This window comes from Sarcophilus harrisii, chromosome 5, assembly GCF_902635505.1.
Source record: "Sarcophilus harrisii chromosome 5, mSarHar1.11, whole genome shotgun sequence".
NCBI lineage: Eukaryota > Metazoa > Chordata > Mammalia > Dasyuromorphia > Dasyuridae > Sarcophilus > Sarcophilus harrisii.
In genome coordinates, this window is record NC_045430.1 from 279809694 (window position 1) to 279827172 (window position 17479).

Sequence of the window (17479 nt, forward strand, 5' to 3'; positions counted from 1 at the left end):
GCAGAATCAGAAAAACATTGTATACTGTATCAGCAACATTGTATTATGATTAATTAGGATTGACTTGATCTTTCTCAGCAAAATAATGCTCCAACACAATTCCAAAAGACTCCTGATGGAAAATGCTATCTACATTCAGAGAAAGAACTATGGAGTTTGAATGTGGATTGAAGCAGACTATTTGCACTTTTTTTGGTTTTGTGTCTTGTGATTTTTCCCTTTTTTCTGATTCTTTTTTTTTTTTAACAACATGATTGATGTGGAAATACAATTAATATGATTTTACACATATAATCCATATCAGATTCCTTGCTGTCTTGGAGAGGAGCCAGGAGAGAGGGAAGAAGAAAGAAGGGGGGGAAATTTGGAACTCAAAATCTTATAAAATCGAATGTTGAAAACTCTTTACATATAATTGGGGGAAAATACTATTAGATGGGGAAAAGACTGCCCCTTAATCCGAAAAGCTGTTATTAATATAATATTACTATATATTAATAAAACATTTCCACTAAATACCTGAACAGCTTGTAATCTTTGCTTATAAATGAAAAAATCTACAGGTAAACTATTCCTTTAGAACATTTTATGAGACATTCTCAAAACCGCCTCCCTAACTCTTTACCATCTAAGTCCCTTTCGAGCTGAGATTTCTAACTGCTTGTACTTCATACCCACGGGTCTCATAGAATCACAAGTACCTTTGTTACGTGGGATGATCTGGCCACAGTCGCAGCTGAGATCCAAAAGAGGGAGGGCCAAAGGGCTGAGCGTGCCCACAGCTCCCAGTCCCAGGGGGCTGGCCCAGCCAAGATTGCAAGAAGGCCAGCACTTGAAGACCAAAGGGACCAGGTCACCTGCTCCTAGACAATAAATAACAGCCCCCTTCAGTTGGGGCTTCCATGGAGTGAAGGGGATCTGGAGTTTGCAAAGACACGTCCCTAGAACACAGAGTTGGGTTTTAGTCATGCTGAAAGGCTCTGAGAATGGCCCAGGAAGCAGCTCTCTGGGCTGGCTCAGGACAGAGGCTCATGGCCAGGAGGCTGACCACACGGGGCTGGATCCTTCAGCCATGGCCCTCACTCTTGGATGTGTGAGGGATGGTGGAAGCTCCTGCCCAGACATCGGGTTTAACCTCTGGAGCTTTAAGTGAGAGATCCTGGTCCAGAGTTCAATGAGCAGATGCCTCAGTCCTGATTCTCTCCCGATACTCGATGCCAAAAGCCTGAAGGAGGTGGCTGCCAGCCCAGGGAGATTCTTGTGACCTCCCTGGGGGACATGCAGAAGTTGGCCCAGTTCTTGTAACTTGTCTTGTAACAACCCAAGAAGAACAACAACCAATCCTGGCCAGGTGTCCCAGTGAGCACCGAGAACCAGGCTGCAATGAGCATGAGCAGACCTCGGGTAGCCAAGTCCACTGGAGAGGAGGGAGATTCTGGGGGAAATGGGGAGACAAAACATAAAAGCTTCCAAGGGACACTGAGGCAGCCACCTTCCCAGTACAGCACAAGCCAAGAATGGGAAGAGCCTCCAAAGACCCTGCAGCACAACATCTTCAGCTTATGAGCTGGTGGCTTCTGGCCAGAGACTGAGTGTCAGGCCCAGCGCTACACTGAAAGCGAGTCACAGAACAGACCCCTGGGTGCCATCCTTCAAGTTCAAGCCCTCAGATGCACAGGTGCAGGCCCTTGGGTACAGACTCTTGGGTACAGGCCTTCAGGTGCAGACTCTTGGGTGAAAGCCCTTGGGTGCAGGTCCTCAGGTACAGACTCTTGGATACAGTTCCCTGGGCCTTCAGGTGCAGCCCTCTGGTGCAGACCCTTGGGTGCAGACTCTTGGGCCCTCTGGTGCAGGCCCTCAGCCACAGACTTGGGCGTAGGCCCTCAGACCCTCCCATGGCATCGGGAGCACTCTGAGACAGGAGAGTGAGGAGCAGCAGATGGGGCAGCCCCCAAAGTAAAAGGGATCTGTGTTAATAGACAGTGGGATCAAGTCTCTGCAGGGTCCCATCACCGACGTGCCTGGGCAGGACCCCAAAGGAACACCTTATTACAAGGGCTGACAACTAGGAGAGACAAAGCATGCCACAGAGGCAACGCTAGCTTAAAGAAGGTGCTAATGAAATGAAATGGGGTGGGGATGAAAGAGCAGGAAGAAACACAGACAAGGACTGGTTATGGGGAGAGGGGCGAGAGCTGAGAGAGTGTCTAAGGGGGCAGAGACATGGAAACAGACATGAGCCAGACCAACCCCCACATGCTACAAGGTGTGCACTGCGAGTGTGTGTGTGTGTGTGTGTGTGTATGTGTGTGTATGTGTGTGTGTGTGTGCCCTAGATGATAAACTAAAGAGAAGCAGTGCAAGCAAAAACCCATTTATTTTCAGGACTCTTGGGGAAGGGCCCCGACTCAGCCCTCTGGGGACACTGAAACGTGTCCACTAAAACATGAACAAGTAACAGCCAGAACCAAGCTTGGCCAAGATCTCTACATCACCTTCTCTTCCTCCTCCAGGTCAGTGGAGTCAGCCCATGTAAACTCTATCATCACAATCTACGCTGCTTTCTTCAGATCTCAGGGCCTGTCCATTGGGAGTCACCACAGGACAGGTCGACTCCCTTTTCCAACGGGACCTCTTTTTTATATTGTCCTTTTTGCTGGACCTCTTATGAATTATTTGTTGATAATACACTGTGGCTGACTCAGACCCATCAAAGGCCTCCTTTTTGCTCAGTGACAGTTTATTTTTTAAAAGTCTGTTTATTTTTTTTTATTAAGCAAAAATCTGCCTTTCTTACTCTCTTCCTCCAATCTGCCCCTCCTCAGTGTAAAATGAAAGAAAAACAAAAGCCCCATGCCAAGTATTTCGAGTTAAGCCAAATTTCTCCACGGCGTCCATGTCCAAAACCAAACCAAACATCTCATTCTGCGCCGAGTGAGGCAGGAAACAGGCAGGCCAGTCCTTCATCGAGCCTTGAATTATGGCTGGTCCTTTACAACGATCAAAGGCCCTCATTCTTCCCAAGATGTCAGTCCTTATCTTGCTGTTGTCATGCAGAAATCATTCTCCTGGGTCTGCTCACTTCACTTTGCACCAGTTCATACAAATCCTCCTGTTCTCTCAGTGTAATCAGAACCACTGACAGAACCACTCTTGCCTGGCCTAAGAGCACTCACTCCCCTACAACTGTTACCTCCTCTGGCCACATTTGATAGGCAGTTTATCCTTTTTATGTCTTTTTGTGTTTTGGGGCTGCTCTGGTCTTTTCTTCGGGAAAGCATAGAGAGAAGTCCTGTCATCAAAGATCCACTTTTTTCCCTGTAAGTTATTCTTAGGTTTAAGACTGATCTCTGCCTTCTGGAATTCCATATGGTAAGCTCCTCTTCCTTCAGAGTGTATGATTCTACTGTACTTGAATTTTGTCTTTCTAGAAGCTTGCAGTGTTTTCACTTTGACTTGGAAGTGCAGGATCCTAGCCATCATGTTCCCAGGAATTTTCACTTTGGAGTTTCTTTCAGGAAGGGACCAGTGCATACTTTCTATTCCACTTTGCCCTCTGGTTCCAAGAAATCTGGACGACTCTTGAAATATAGACAAGGCTCTTTCAGGGACATGACATTCACACAGTTCAAAGATTCCTAATTTTTTCCTCCTTATCTTTTTAATGCCAATTGTTTTGTTAGGAAATACCTTACATTTTCATCATTTTTTTTTCCAGTCTTCTCACTTTTTTTGGTTGTCGTTTTATTGGCTTCTATTTCATCTATTTGAATTTTCAGGAAGTTTATGAGACAACTTGTGTTAATGAGACATCTTGTCAACATTTGGATGATTCAGTTCCAGTATTTGGGAGCTGGGCCCAGGAGTGAAACGAAAAAAAGAAAGAACACTGAAAGGAAACTTGCAGAAATTTTACAAGCACAATTCTGATTAAATTGAATTAGGGGAAACTTTTTCTATTTCAAAAATTCCTATCATCAAAAAAGGTAAAAGAATTAAACATTGGACTTAAAAAACAAAATACTAGGAGGCCAATAAATGAACAATTTACAAACTAGTACAAAAGTAAAAATCCCGAAAAAAAAAAAAAAAACCACAAAAATTTTATCTGACCCATGTGCCAAATTAAATGCCCAAACACGGAAGTTTTTTTATCCTAACTCCAATGGAGATTCCTATTTTCCTTTTTCCACCTCTCCAATCTGCACCTTGTGGCTGGCTATCCACATCCAAATGTTCTCCCTTCTCACCTCTCTCCCCTGGCTTCCTCACCACCCAGCTCAGATCCCATCTTCTGCAAGAGGCCTTTCCCATTCCTCTCCACTGCTTTTGGCTTCCCTCTGAGACTTTCTCCTCAGGCCATCTACATTGTATGTAGACAATTTTTCTATGTTTTATCATAAAGATAATAAGGAGTGTGTTGTTTCGGCCAAGAGAATGGGAACACTTTGAGGGCAGGGGTCATGTTTTCCTTTCTTTGGGTACTGCTTAGTAGCCAAGAAATTAAATGCTCAAGCCTTGGCTATGGGAGGTGAGACAGAAGTCAAGGATGACCCTGGGAGCTCAAAACTGGGAGGATGAAGGCACTTTCCTCAGAAATTGGGCAGTTCGAAAAGGGGGTTGACCTGAGATGAAAAGTAATGACTTCTGCTTGGGCCCTGCTAAGTTGAGAGGCAGAAATCAATCCAGAGCCTGAGGTAAAGGATCACAGGAGTGAGTCACTCTTTGTTTAAGTATGTCAGAGATAAGATAAAGGGGCCAGTCCTTGGGCTCCATCTTCCTGCAGGTGGGAGCAGGGGCTCCCTCACTGGACATGCCCCAGGGCCAGACTTCACCCTAGACCTATCCCTCAGTCCCTCCTGGATCTGTATCTGGGCCTGGCGGACTAAGCCTAAGCCTGCCAATACAAAGCAGGCCTGCCAAGTTCTTGCTGCCCCCCATGGGGCCCTTCCCCATCTTGGCTCCCTTCATGTGAATGCCTCTACTCCAGTCCTGGTCTGAGTGAGGCGACAAGAAATCTCCCCTCGTGCCCAGGCCCTGTCCTCCACTCCGGCTGAGATCCTTCTGGATCCGGACTTTGCCAGTCAGCACTGAGTCACCTGCAGTTCTGACCAGTGAGCCATCCACTAGAGCAGACCCTGGGGCATTCCACAAGCTCCCTACCTGATCCACACCCTTCAGAGTTGACAATAAGTCTTTATTTGGTCAGATGACTTATAAACAAGGAAATCCCTAGGAGCCTGAATTAGAACACAATAAAAATTGGGCATTAAGTGGGCGGACATTGCTAGATGCCAGGCCCTAAGCCAAAGAAGGGGATACACAGGAAGCAAAGCCCCAGGAGATACCAGGTCTCAAGGAACTCCCTCCAGTTGTGAGGACAGACAGACAAAAGATGAACAGAGGGAAGATGCCGACAGCTGATGGGCTCACGAAAAGCAGGCTTTGAGAGAAGCCTGGGGGGGTGGTCAGAGACATGCAGTCAGGATGGAGAAGTCCTGAATGCTGGGATCCATAGACATGTGAATCTATGGGAAGATTGGGTAAGGCTCTAAGACCCAAAGGCCCATCTGCTTTGGTGCTGGGGTAAAAGGGAGTTTACAGACTCAAGGAAGCTCTTGGGCATCTGGAGGGCCTGGGCCCACATAAAGGCCTCCTATACTAGTCCAGGGAATCAGGGATGTCAGGGGAACTGGGAGGAAAGAACCCTCAGCAAGAGAGAGAAGTGCAGAAGAGAAAGAAAGTCAATTTTATGTTGGAGATACTGAGCAAAAAATGTTCCAAAGTTTCAATTTAATTAAATAAAATTCCAACACACCCTTGTTCTTGATAATTGAAGATAAATTTGAATTACAGACACTTGATAGCACAAAAAAGATGGTACACTTAGAGAATCAACTATAAGACTATTTGACATAATTAATAACAAGCAAAGTTCTACAGAAATCATCAGCATTTCTATATGTTGCCAACAAAGTCCAAATAGCAAGAGATAGAAAGAGAAATTCCATTTAAAATAACTGCGGACAATACATAATACTTGGGAGTCTATCTGCCTCAAGACAAACACAGGAACTATATGTACACAATTACAAAATACTTTTCACACCAGTAAAGTCTGATCTAAATAACTGGAGAAATACTAATTGCTCATGGGGAAGTCTAGCTAATACAGTAAAACAAAACAAAACAAAACACAATTTTGCCTAAATTATGTATCAAATTACAAAAACATTATTTTATAGAGCTAGGAAAAATCATGCAGAAGAACAAAAGTTCAAAAATATCAAGGGAATTGATGGAGAAAAAATGTGAACAAAGGTGTCTTGACAGTATGAGATCTCAAACTGCATTACAAAGTGGTAATCATTAAAACATAAAATTCTGGTACTCGTTAAGAAATAGAATGGTGGATCAGTGAAGATTAGGTACACATACATAACACTGCAATAAATGACCATAGTGATTTGGTCTGGAGATCCAAGATTTAGAGACAAGAAATCACTATATGACAAAGACTTCTGGGAAAACTGGAAAGAAGTTTGGCAGGAAGCAAGTATAGACCAACTTCTTACAATGTACACCAATACAAGGTCAAAATGAGTTCAAGATTTAGACATAAATGAGGAGAGAATGGAATATTTTACTTGTCAGCTTTATGGATTAAGGGAGAATTTATGATCAAAGAAGGAGAGAGCATTATAGAATAGGAAATGAACAATTTCGATTAGATCAAATTTTAAAAGCTTTTGCACAAACAAAACCAATGCAGCCATGATTAAAAGGGAAGTGGGAAACTGGGAAAAAATTTTATATCAAGTTTTTTCTGACAAGGGCCTTATTTCTCAAACATATAAAGAACTGAGTCAAATTTACAGGAATACAATTATTCCCCAAATGACAAATGGTCAAAGGATGTGAACGGGTAGTTTTCAAGAGAAGAAATCAAAGCTTCCTATACTTCTATGAAATAATGTTCTAAATCACTACTGATTAGAGAAATTCAATTTATAACAATTTTGAGTTATCACGACTTATAGACTTTATAGACTAACAAATATGACAGAAAAGAAAAATGATAAACTGTAGAGGGAATTTGGAAAAGAGAATGAAATTAATGCACTGCTGGTGGAGCTGGTAGAGTGAACTGATCCAACCATGGAGAATAATATATAACTATGCCCAAAGGGAATCTGAATCACCTCATTCCTGTATCAGATGAACTCCATTCCTGTCCCCACCTCTCCTCCTTTACCTGCAGCAGGAGCTCCCCTTCCTGCAAACACAAGCTATCTTGGAGTCTGGTTCCATTGTTCTCTCGACTTCCATTCCGGTCATCCTGGCAAGATTTTAATGCAACTGTGAAAAGGGGGGAGAAAAAAAGAATATTCAGGAACTTGATCTGATGGTGGGGGGAAGGAAAGAGATGACCTTTTCCCATGCTGCCTTCCCTTTGAGTCATCATGACAACTAATTCACCCCTTACCTCCCAGTACAACTAAGGACACTCAGGAAGAGCTACGGTCAAATAGCCTCAGCCACCTACTACTTGTGGGACTCTGGGCAAGTCACTTCGGTTTGCCTCAGTTTTCTCACCTGTAAAATGGGGATAATAGCACCACCTATTTCTGAGGGATTGTTGTGAGGATGAAATGAGACAATATTTATAAAGTGCTTAGCAAAGTATCTGGCATATAATAAAAGTTATATAATAAACGCTAACTATTATCATTATCATCCTACTTCCTTTGCCACAAATAGCCCCTACAAACTCCTGCAATAGAGGCTGTGTGTCCAGATGTGATGTGTGGGCAGAGGAATCCCCGGATCCAGGGTGCCCCCATTTTTTCTCTCCAGTCTTAGTGACTTCATCAGCTCTCATGAATTATTACAGCCTCTTCCCCCAGTCCAAGGCTGAAGCACTCTCTCCAAAACTATGTTGTATTTATGACGGATATAGATTTCTATTTACTTATCCATGTAGAAATTGCACCCCTCCCCACCCTGGAAAAACATAATTCCCTGAAAGGTGGGCAGTTTTCACTTTTGTCACAATGCCTGGCAAACAGAAGGAGCCTAATAAATGCCCAGTGAGCTGGATGGATTCTGCTGCTCTTCTCAATCTGTCCCTTTCTTGTCACTCACATTCGCACCATGTGATTGGAGGTCCTCCCACTGATACATTCTCATTATATCCAGAGGTCAAAGGGCACGCCCGCCTCCCTAGCCCACCCCGGGAGCCACCTTGTTTTCTCCTTCTAGAACAACATCACATGAGCACAGACAGGACGCTCTGGGGGTACTGGTCTTCCTGGCCATCTCCCCCACCAGGCCTGAATTCATGAGCTGAGCTTTCAGGGACAACACCTGGGATCCCACATGCCCAGGCTTGGAATGTGAATCAGCCATATATAGGTTCCTGGGGGCTCAGGCCCGATCCCCGAGGCAGGAGGACACTCACCCCCAAGGTGGGCTTTCCCTGGGTCCTGTCCTTGCCTTCTAACTCAGGTTCAGACTCCCCCTCACCCTGGAGCCTGGTCTCTGCAGAGGATGTGGAGGCTGGCCTCATGGCAACCTCAGCCTGCCTCCCACACCTGCATGGGGCCCTTTGTTCGAGTGCTCAGGACCCAGGTTGGCGGAAGCGTGACCCACCATTCCTCTCATTTACTGGAACTTTCAGGAACTGGTGAATACAACCTGGGAAACTCCCGGCTTCAGCCAGTTTCCATCATATTCCAAGTTCTGAAAAAGCCGAGACAGAGCTTGGATGTTCTTCTGTGTGGCCCTGAAGCAGCGCCTCCCACCTCTGAACTCTTACCTCCCAGTGACCATACCAAACTCGAAATCTGGGGATTAAAACAGGAAGAGAAATCCTTATGGAGTCAGGCTTTAGCAAAGCCAATCTAGTGAATCATTTAAAAGAAATACAGTCTGCTCCCACCCAAACTATCATGGTGGGAGGAAGAGAAGATTCAGGAGCAGTGGAGAGAGAGGGGGGAAGAAGAGCCAGTGGAGAGATGGGGAACGTGAGCTCCATTAACTTGGCTCAAACCCGTTGCTGCTTCTGGGCCTTCTGAAATCAGCATGTGAGGAGCGAGCGAGGGCCCGGCTCTCCCACCGGAGAGAGACGCTTCTGGTCCACCCGGCGACAAAATGAACGGCAGAAACAAGACACGTGGCAGCAAGACTCATGGTAGGTTCCTGGGACCGGGACAGAGCAATCAGCTGAGCCGCCACCAGAAAGGGCCTTTTTCAACATTAGATTTGGCATAAGCTACAAGCTTCAGGACAAAGGCAATTATCAGTAACACCTCTGGGTTCTCTATGGACAGCAATGGACTTTTTAACATACAACAAGATCAACAAAGGAAAAAAACTAAGGGGGAGTGAAACCATCCCAAGTTCAGCTTCTCCTTCAAATGTCACCGGCTCAACGAGTCCTTGAAGGCCACTTCCAGTATTTACCCAGGCTCCTGCATTGGTGAGAGGCCGGGTCAGAAGCACCAAAGCTGAGCTGTGGACTGCAGCCTCTCCTCCCCTGCAGGGTGGCTCAGGCTCTCTCCACAGCTCCAGAATGGCTTCCCTGAGCGCCTCCTCATCAGCTGTGGCCCTGGACATTCGATTTGTCATCCTCCTGCTAGGTCTCTGAGGGGCTCTGCTTGCTAGCAGGGACACAGGGTTGCTGGACCAAAGATTGGGCGCTGGAGAGACTTTAGAACCCTCTCGTTCAAATGCTTCACTTTTCAGATTGGGCAACGAAGGTCCAAAAGAAGCTTAGGGGCTGGCCATGAACCCAGAGATATTAAGTGACATTCGGACCCAGACTCTCGGACCCCCGAGCCAGACAGTTCCTGGGCAAATGAGGAGGATGCAGTTACCTCGGTGGCTCCCCCTCTCGGATGCAGCAACTCAGATGCTGGACTCAGTCCAAGTTTCGGGTACCTGACCAGACTATCCACAGCCAGCTGCCAAAGAGGAGATCCTTCATTTCACTGCCATGAAGAGCATTTGAAAGCAGCCCGGGCACATGGGTGCAGGGGTCAATGCCAGCATGTCTCTGAGGCCAGGCTTAAACCCTGGTCTTACTGAATTTAGGACTGGCTCTATCCTACCCAGCCCACTGCACCACACTGTCTCTCAGGAAATAGATGCCTTTGAAAGTCCAAATAAAAAAATCACCGGGCAGGACTTGTAGAACTCTCCCCAGCTCATCCTGGTGCAGATCCTCTCATATCCAGAGTCTATCCCATATTTAGGAAATGAAAATAAAAATAAATAAAATGAGACAAAAAGGCACCCCAAAAGTATTCACATTAAGTTAATTAAGAACTAGAATAAATCACAAAAATCTGGGGGGTTCCCAAAACATAAATTAAGTGCCTGAATTAGCTGGGATCCCAGAAATCAATCTGAGATCACATGAGAACAATAACTGATTTAAGTGGCAGTGAGGCTCTGGAAGCAGACAATGAGAGGTTGGAGCCCTCCCTACCCATCAAGGACCAGCTTGCATCTTCCTCTATAAAGAAAGACATCAGTGGACAGAAACTGAGGAGGCAGAACATTGGTGTCTGTCCCACAGTGCACTGCACAGGCAATTTAAAGCAGCAAGATGGCTAGAACGCAGCCTGGCCTCTGGCCTCCTTGACCAGCACCTGGAGTCTCCCGAAAGGTTACAGGCCTTTGCTCTGTCCCCAGCTTGTAGTGGATGTTGGGCCCTGGCTGGGGTGAGGCCATCTTCTCCCCCCCCACCCCCGCCAGGGGCCCTCGCCACTCCTGCCCTTGGAAATCTCACTGGCTTGGATCCTTTTCAGGTGAGTGCTTCTCAAATCCTTGCCCGGCTCTAAGCTCTCTTTTGACATCAACTTCCCCCTCCAAACGGCCTATGGTCCTCTCAAACTGGACATCCCATAAACATCTCACAAGGAAACCGCGACCTCCCGCTCCCCCTTCCTAACCCCTCTATTCCTGTGGAGGGCCCCCCAATCCCAGCGTGGGAGTCCGGCAGTCCTTCTGGACCCCTCACTCCCTGCAGGCTGAGGGTGGCCGCGTCCCTCTCTGCAATGTCCCTTAAACACAACCCCAGGAGAGAAGGCCCTCACCACCTCCCTCCTGAGTGATTCCCCCAGCCTCATCTCGGCCACAGATCCAGCCGCCAGGACCGCGGCGATGGCTCCCAAGCGCACAGCCACCCCAAGTTCCAGCTCCCCTAATGCCGAAACGGGACGAACATGTCCACAAAGTTAAAAAGTCTATAACTCTTCATGACTTAACCAGTTTTTGGTACTTTTTCAACATCTAAAAGCACACGAGGAGTCCTAAGTCTCAAGCCAACTAGGGATAAAGAAAACAAAAATAAAATAACATCTTATTTCAACCAGAAAGAAAATGGAGAGGTCTCGGGTTTTAAAAGTCTAATTAAAGTTTTAATGCAAACACAAGCATTTAGTTACAGTGTGACCAAGTATTCATACAGAATCCATGCTAAGTTTGGTTTCTATCATGATGTACGCATGCGTGTCACCAAAACCACTGGGATTTTTCTTTGCAAACCTAGCCATGAAAATATCTAAGTCTTAACATAAACTTTAGAGCACTGAACGGTGCATTTAAGTGAAAGAAATACACCCTAAAGTAGTTTAGTCTGGCAAAGATGAGGATAAGTGATATTTTTAAAACTTCAAAGTTTACATCTCCGACATACCTAAATTCCACTGCCATTTATGGGAACCAGAACCAACCGGAGCATCCTTGGCCATCATGGACCGAGTTTTACCCAGGAGAACAACGTTGGCGTTTGCCCTTTTTTAGGTGAATGACCCCCAGTCCAGGGCGGCAGGAGTTCTGTCATAATTACTGCCGGACTCTTGGCTCACACAGTCCAGAAAGCCGAGAGGCCTAGAGATGGATGGCATCATGGGAAGGGCCTTGGATGGGAGGCTGCTGAGACTCTCCATCACCTTCTCTTTCAACTCTCAATGTGTAATGTCCACCTTCCCAAAGTGCTGCCCTTTGACCCTTTCTTTGGTGAAGTTATCCCAGTTTCCAGAAGTAGCCCCAACACGAATTCCCTGCCAGGGCCTCCCTACCCTGCCCCCAAAGCCACTCCCCCTTCCTGTCCAGTCTCTCCCTGTGGGATTCCCACAGATCCAACTGATGCCCCTGGACTTCCACGGCCAATCAGCTGTCAAGTGTTGTAGATTCTGCCCCTCCTGGGCCGGCTCATCCTTCCTGGGCCAGTTTGTCCTTCCTGGGCTGGCCTGGGCCAGTTCTCCCTTTCTGAACTGGCTCAACACCCCTGGAAGGGCTCCCCTGCTCTGAGCTGGGTGTCCCCTCCTGGGCCGGCTCTCTTCTCCTAGGTAAGCTTGTCCCTCCTGGACTGACCTGGGCCAGCTTGTCCCTCCTGGGCCAGCTCACCCTGTTCTGGGCCAGCTCTTCCCTCCTGGGCCATCTTACCCCTCCCACCATCACCAAGGTCAGGTCACAGAGGCACACAATCCTTTCATCTTGCTCCCATCCAATTATTCCCCTCACACTGTGGCTGGACTAAAATCCATCAGTCCGTCCTAGCTCTGTGCCCAGGACTGTGTCAGGGTTAAGGGTGCAAAGATAAAAATGAAACAATCCCTCTTTTGATGGGGGAGGATTGCACCTAAGTCTGTGTGAATATGAAACGAGTAAATACAAGGTAATTGGAGGAGGCAGGGAAGGTGGGCTAGCACTTGCAGGTCTCAAGCTACATTATAAAGCAACTATCATCCAAACTATCTGGTAGTGGCTAAGAAAGGAGCAGTGAATCAGCAGATAGATTAGGTATAAAACCCAGTACTTAAGGACCATCGTAACCTCGTGTTTGACAAACCCAAAGATCAACCCAGCTTCTGGAATACGAGCTCACTCTCAAACAAAAAGTGTTGGCAGAAACTGGGCCTAGACTGATACTTTGTACCGCTTATCAAGATAAGATCAAAATGGGTAACATAAAGGGTAATACTGTAAGGAAAGAACAAAGAAGAGACTACCGGTTAGATCTATGGAGAAGGGGAGAATTCATGACCAAAAAAGAGATAGAAAGTATTATGGCATGTAAAATAGATAAATGTTAAAATGTTAAATTAAAAGGCTTTTGCACAAACAAAACCAATGCAATCAAGACTAGAAGGAAAGCAGAGAGATGGGCAACAATCTTTACAGCAAGTGTCTCTGATGAAGGCTTCATCCCTCAAATAGAGAACTGAGTCAAATTTATAAGAATACAAGTCATTCCCCAATGGATGAGTGGTCCAAGTTTTCAGATGAAGAAATCAAAGCTATCTATAGTCATATGAAGAAGTTTAAATCACTTTTCATTAGAGAAACGCACATTAAAACAATTCTGTGGCACCACCTCATACCTATCAGATTGGCTAATGTGACCAAAAAAAGGAAAATGATAAAAGTTGGAGAGAATGTAGAAAACCTGGGACAGCAATGTACTGTAGTATGAACTGATCCAATCATTCTGGAAAGCAATTTAGAACTCAAGAATTTAAAAACAAATGTTAAAAAATGTTATTCTATGTAACTTGGAAAAATAGAATACTAAATAAAAATTTTTAAATGTTAAAAATTGTCTTACCAACAGGATAATTTCAGAAAGGCCTGGAGAGATTTACATGAACTGATGCTGAGTGAAATGAGCAGGACCAGGAGATCATTATATACTTCAACAACAATACTATAATGATGACCAGTTCTGATGGATCAGGCCATCCTCAGCAACGAGATCAACCAAATCATTTCTAATGGAGCAGTAATGAACTGAACTAGCTATGCCCAGAAAAAGAACTCTGGGAGATGACTAAAAACCATTACATTGAATTCCCAATCCCTATATTTATGCACACCTGCATTTTTGATTTCCTTCACAAGCTAATTGTACAATATTTCAGAGTCTGATTCTTTTTCTACAGCAAAATAACGTTTTGGTCGGGTATACTTATTGTGTATCTAATTTATATTTTAATATATCTAACATCTACTGGTCATCCTGCCATCTAGGGGAGGGGGTGGGGGGGTAAGAGGTGAAAAATTGGAACAAGAGGTCTGGCAATTGTTAATGCTGTAAAATTACCCATGCATATATCATGTAAATAAAAGGCTATTAAAAAAAATTGTCTTGACATACAATTGGGAAAAAAATTAAATACTATAAAAAAAAAAAGAAAAGAGCCGAGTCTCCCAGAGTCATCCAGCTAGTACGTGTTGGAGGTTAAATTTATACTCGGGTCCTAGATTTGAACTCGGGGCCAAGTGCTCTATCCACTGTTTGAAATGTTTTGAATTTGTCGCTAATTAGCTGTGTATACTCAGACAAGACACATTATTTCTCTGAGTCTCAGTTTCCTAATGTGTCAAAGGAAGGACTCGGGCTCCGTGTCTTTTACAAACTATTCTGACTTGTAAAAACTCTGACCAGACCAGTGATTCTGGGACATCTACTGATGTAACTCCTCCGGTTTAACACCACATACAATCACAGTTTCTGTTTATAATTCTATTCATGACTAATTTGTTAATTCAATAAACATTTACAAACTGGGTCAACAGTCCCAAAATACCCCAGGAGAGTGGTGATGCTGGCTGACGCCCCAGGAGATGGCGGAGCTGGCCCAAGATCCCTGAAACAGCTGGTGACAGAACAGAGGCTGATGTCCCCGAATCCTAACTTTTTTATCCGGTCTCACTGGGCCCTTGTTTTATGTAAATATTTTTTAAAACTATTTTTATAGGAGCATCTAGATGGCACAGTGGATGGAGCACCAGCCCAGAAGCCAGGAGGCCCTGAGTTCAAAACGGGCCTCACACATTCAGTACTTCCAAGCTGTGTAATTCTGGGCAAATCACTTAATCCCAATTGCCCCACCAAAGAAAAAATTACAAAAATAGCTATATTTTGATATATACCTACACATATATACACATTCACACATATAAACATTAATATATGATGTATATATTATGTATCACACATAAAGAATTTACACAAACATACATATATAAAATAGAACGATTTTTAATATTCATCAGAATAAAAAGTTAATCCCAACAAAATATAATTAGAAATTTAAAACTGACTTAGAGCAAAAAAGGGATCCACACTTTTTGAAAAATGTGTGTAACTAATAACAAGTTTCCTAAATGAGGGATGTTTCTCTAGTTTGTACGGATCAACCTTCCATTGCATACATGGTGTGTTTCTTTTTTTTGCACCTCAAAGCTGTTCATTTTGGACCATGCACTGGAGTGTGCGGGCCACATCTGCCTCTCTGTGGTAGACAATTCAACATCAAGATCCTGGTGCAGAGCTGGAAGGGACCCTCGGGGCCATGTGACCTGAGACTTGGGGAGAAGGGCAGGGAGGGGCTTGCTGGCCAGAGACCTTTAGCCTCCTTTCCACTCTTCCCTAGGAGCCCACTGCATAATGTCAGTCAGTGCATGAGCATTTATGAAACCTTGATAGCACGTGAAGTACCGGGCACACAGAGGAAGGCAAAAGTCAGCCTCTGTCCTTAAGGAGCTTACAGTCTTATAGGGAGACAACAGGCCATGCACTAAATATAAATAAGATCGAGACAGGACAATTATGAACTAATCAACAAGGAGGCCCGAGAATTCAGGGCCTAGAGTGAGGCAGAGCCTGGCACCCTCTGAATAATCTTCAGCAGAATGATCAACTGAAGAAAAACCTACAAGAGGCCCATGTCCGAATGCATTCTCCCTTGCTGCCTGGAGCTCAGTCCGGGCCTGGCTACAAGTCACCAAGAAATAAGCCTTGGTTATAGGAATGCCAAGGCGGCGCTGCACCGGGAGGCACGCACGAGCTAAGCCGAAGGGTGAACACGGCGTTCTCTTCTGAAAAACCGGGAGCGAACCGTTAGAGCGGTGGCCGAAAGCTCCAGAAAAAGGAGGAAGAAATGCCAGGTTTTATTTCAGATGTTCTGACAATTGAAGAACACGACAACAGCAAGGGGGAACGAAAAGAAAAGTTTTCAGTCTTTCCCCACATAAAATACTGAGAGCCGTGAAACTTTTCACTTTTCTGAGATGCAATTGCACTATGGAAATGTCATTTAAAATTTTTTTTTTTTTTTACAGAACCAATTCTATCGATATTCAATAAGTGCAAAACACATATCCCAATTTCTGCTCTATTTCAGGAAAATCAGAACTATTCTTATTTTTCAATTTATTTATGTTTAATACACACTGCTTTATGAATCATGTCGGGAGAGAAAAAACAGAGCAAAAGGGAAAAACCATGGGAGAGGAAAAAAAAAAAAACAGAAAAAAGAAGTAAACAGCACGTGTCAGAACTATTCTTAATAGACAAATGCTTCAAAGGGATCTTCAGATTGTAAAAATGAAACTTAATTCTGCAAAAGATTATATGAGGAAGATATCAGAATTGTCTAAGTAACAAATAGGCAACAAGTTGCCCGAAAAGGCCCGGCCACTCCAGAAAGCTCATTTAGAAGATACCTAATATTTTCAGCTCAAAATAACAGTTGCAAACATTCCAATCATTGAAAATCTTTAAAGGATTTCCTGTAAGTCCCTCCCCCCCCCCAAACAGTCTAAATTAAAGGACCAAGAAAATCGGCCCAGCTGTGGTTAATTAGAAGAGATGGATTAGCCCTTCTCAGTTCTTGGATGCTGTTCTGTTTACTGGCAAAGTCCAATTAAAGTTGATGGCATAACTTATAACATGATGTGTTTGAAATTAAACCGAAGTTTAGGAAAAGATGAAGAATTCCATTTCAAGTTGATGATAAATCCATTTTTTTTTGAAAGCTGAGATTCTACCAGGGCAGACACTGCTTATTAATGAGATACTGCGTTTCTCCTGTACTCCCTGCTATGTGGCTCCTTGGGACCTATAGAGATGGGAATTCTCCCACCTCAGAAAGGATGGAAGGGGAGCCAACCTCCCAAGGGACAACCGCTGGACTTTGTACGGCAGACCCAGGATTCCTCACCGGGTGCCTACCTTCAAACTTTCCAGTTTTCAGAAGCCACAAAGCTGCAGAGACCCCGAGGACCCCAAGCCTTTCCCAGGCTATTCTGAGGCAACAGGGAAGGAATTCAGAGTAGAATATCATCCGCGTTCTCTCTCCATTACCCTGATGTGAAAACAGAGCGGTGGTCCCACGCTAACTTGGCCTGCTCCTAAGAGGGCTCCTGAGCATAGCCCAGTGGGAAGTCATCCACCTGGAGATGGGAAATGCATTTCCCCAGTAGCCGAGTCCACCTTAACAACCATCACAGCTGCTCTCCATTCTCCACCCAAGTGTATGAGGATCTGCTTCTGTTCCTGGCCTGGATCACGTTAAAGGAGCCAAGCGATCTTTTCTGGGTGAGACACAGCCTCCCACACACAGCAGGAGCAGAGGAAGTCAAGGTTTTGTGAGCATTTCTGGGCTTTCCCTTCACATATTCT

At 44.9% G+C, this 17479-nt stretch overlaps 1 protein-coding gene across 1 annotated transcript in view; it reads right to left on the minus strand.

Annotated features, from left to right (window-relative positions):
* Nucleotides 1-17479, minus strand: part of AHR (aryl hydrocarbon receptor) — a 58424-nt gene that overhangs the window by 23745 nt on the left and 17200 nt on the right. The window contains exon 3 of the mRNA XM_031940685.1: nucleotides 7256-7359. Within this exon, the coding sequence (XP_031796545.1) occupies nucleotides 7256-7359 (104 nt within the window). The remainder of the gene's footprint in view (nucleotides 1-7255; nucleotides 7360-17479) is intronic.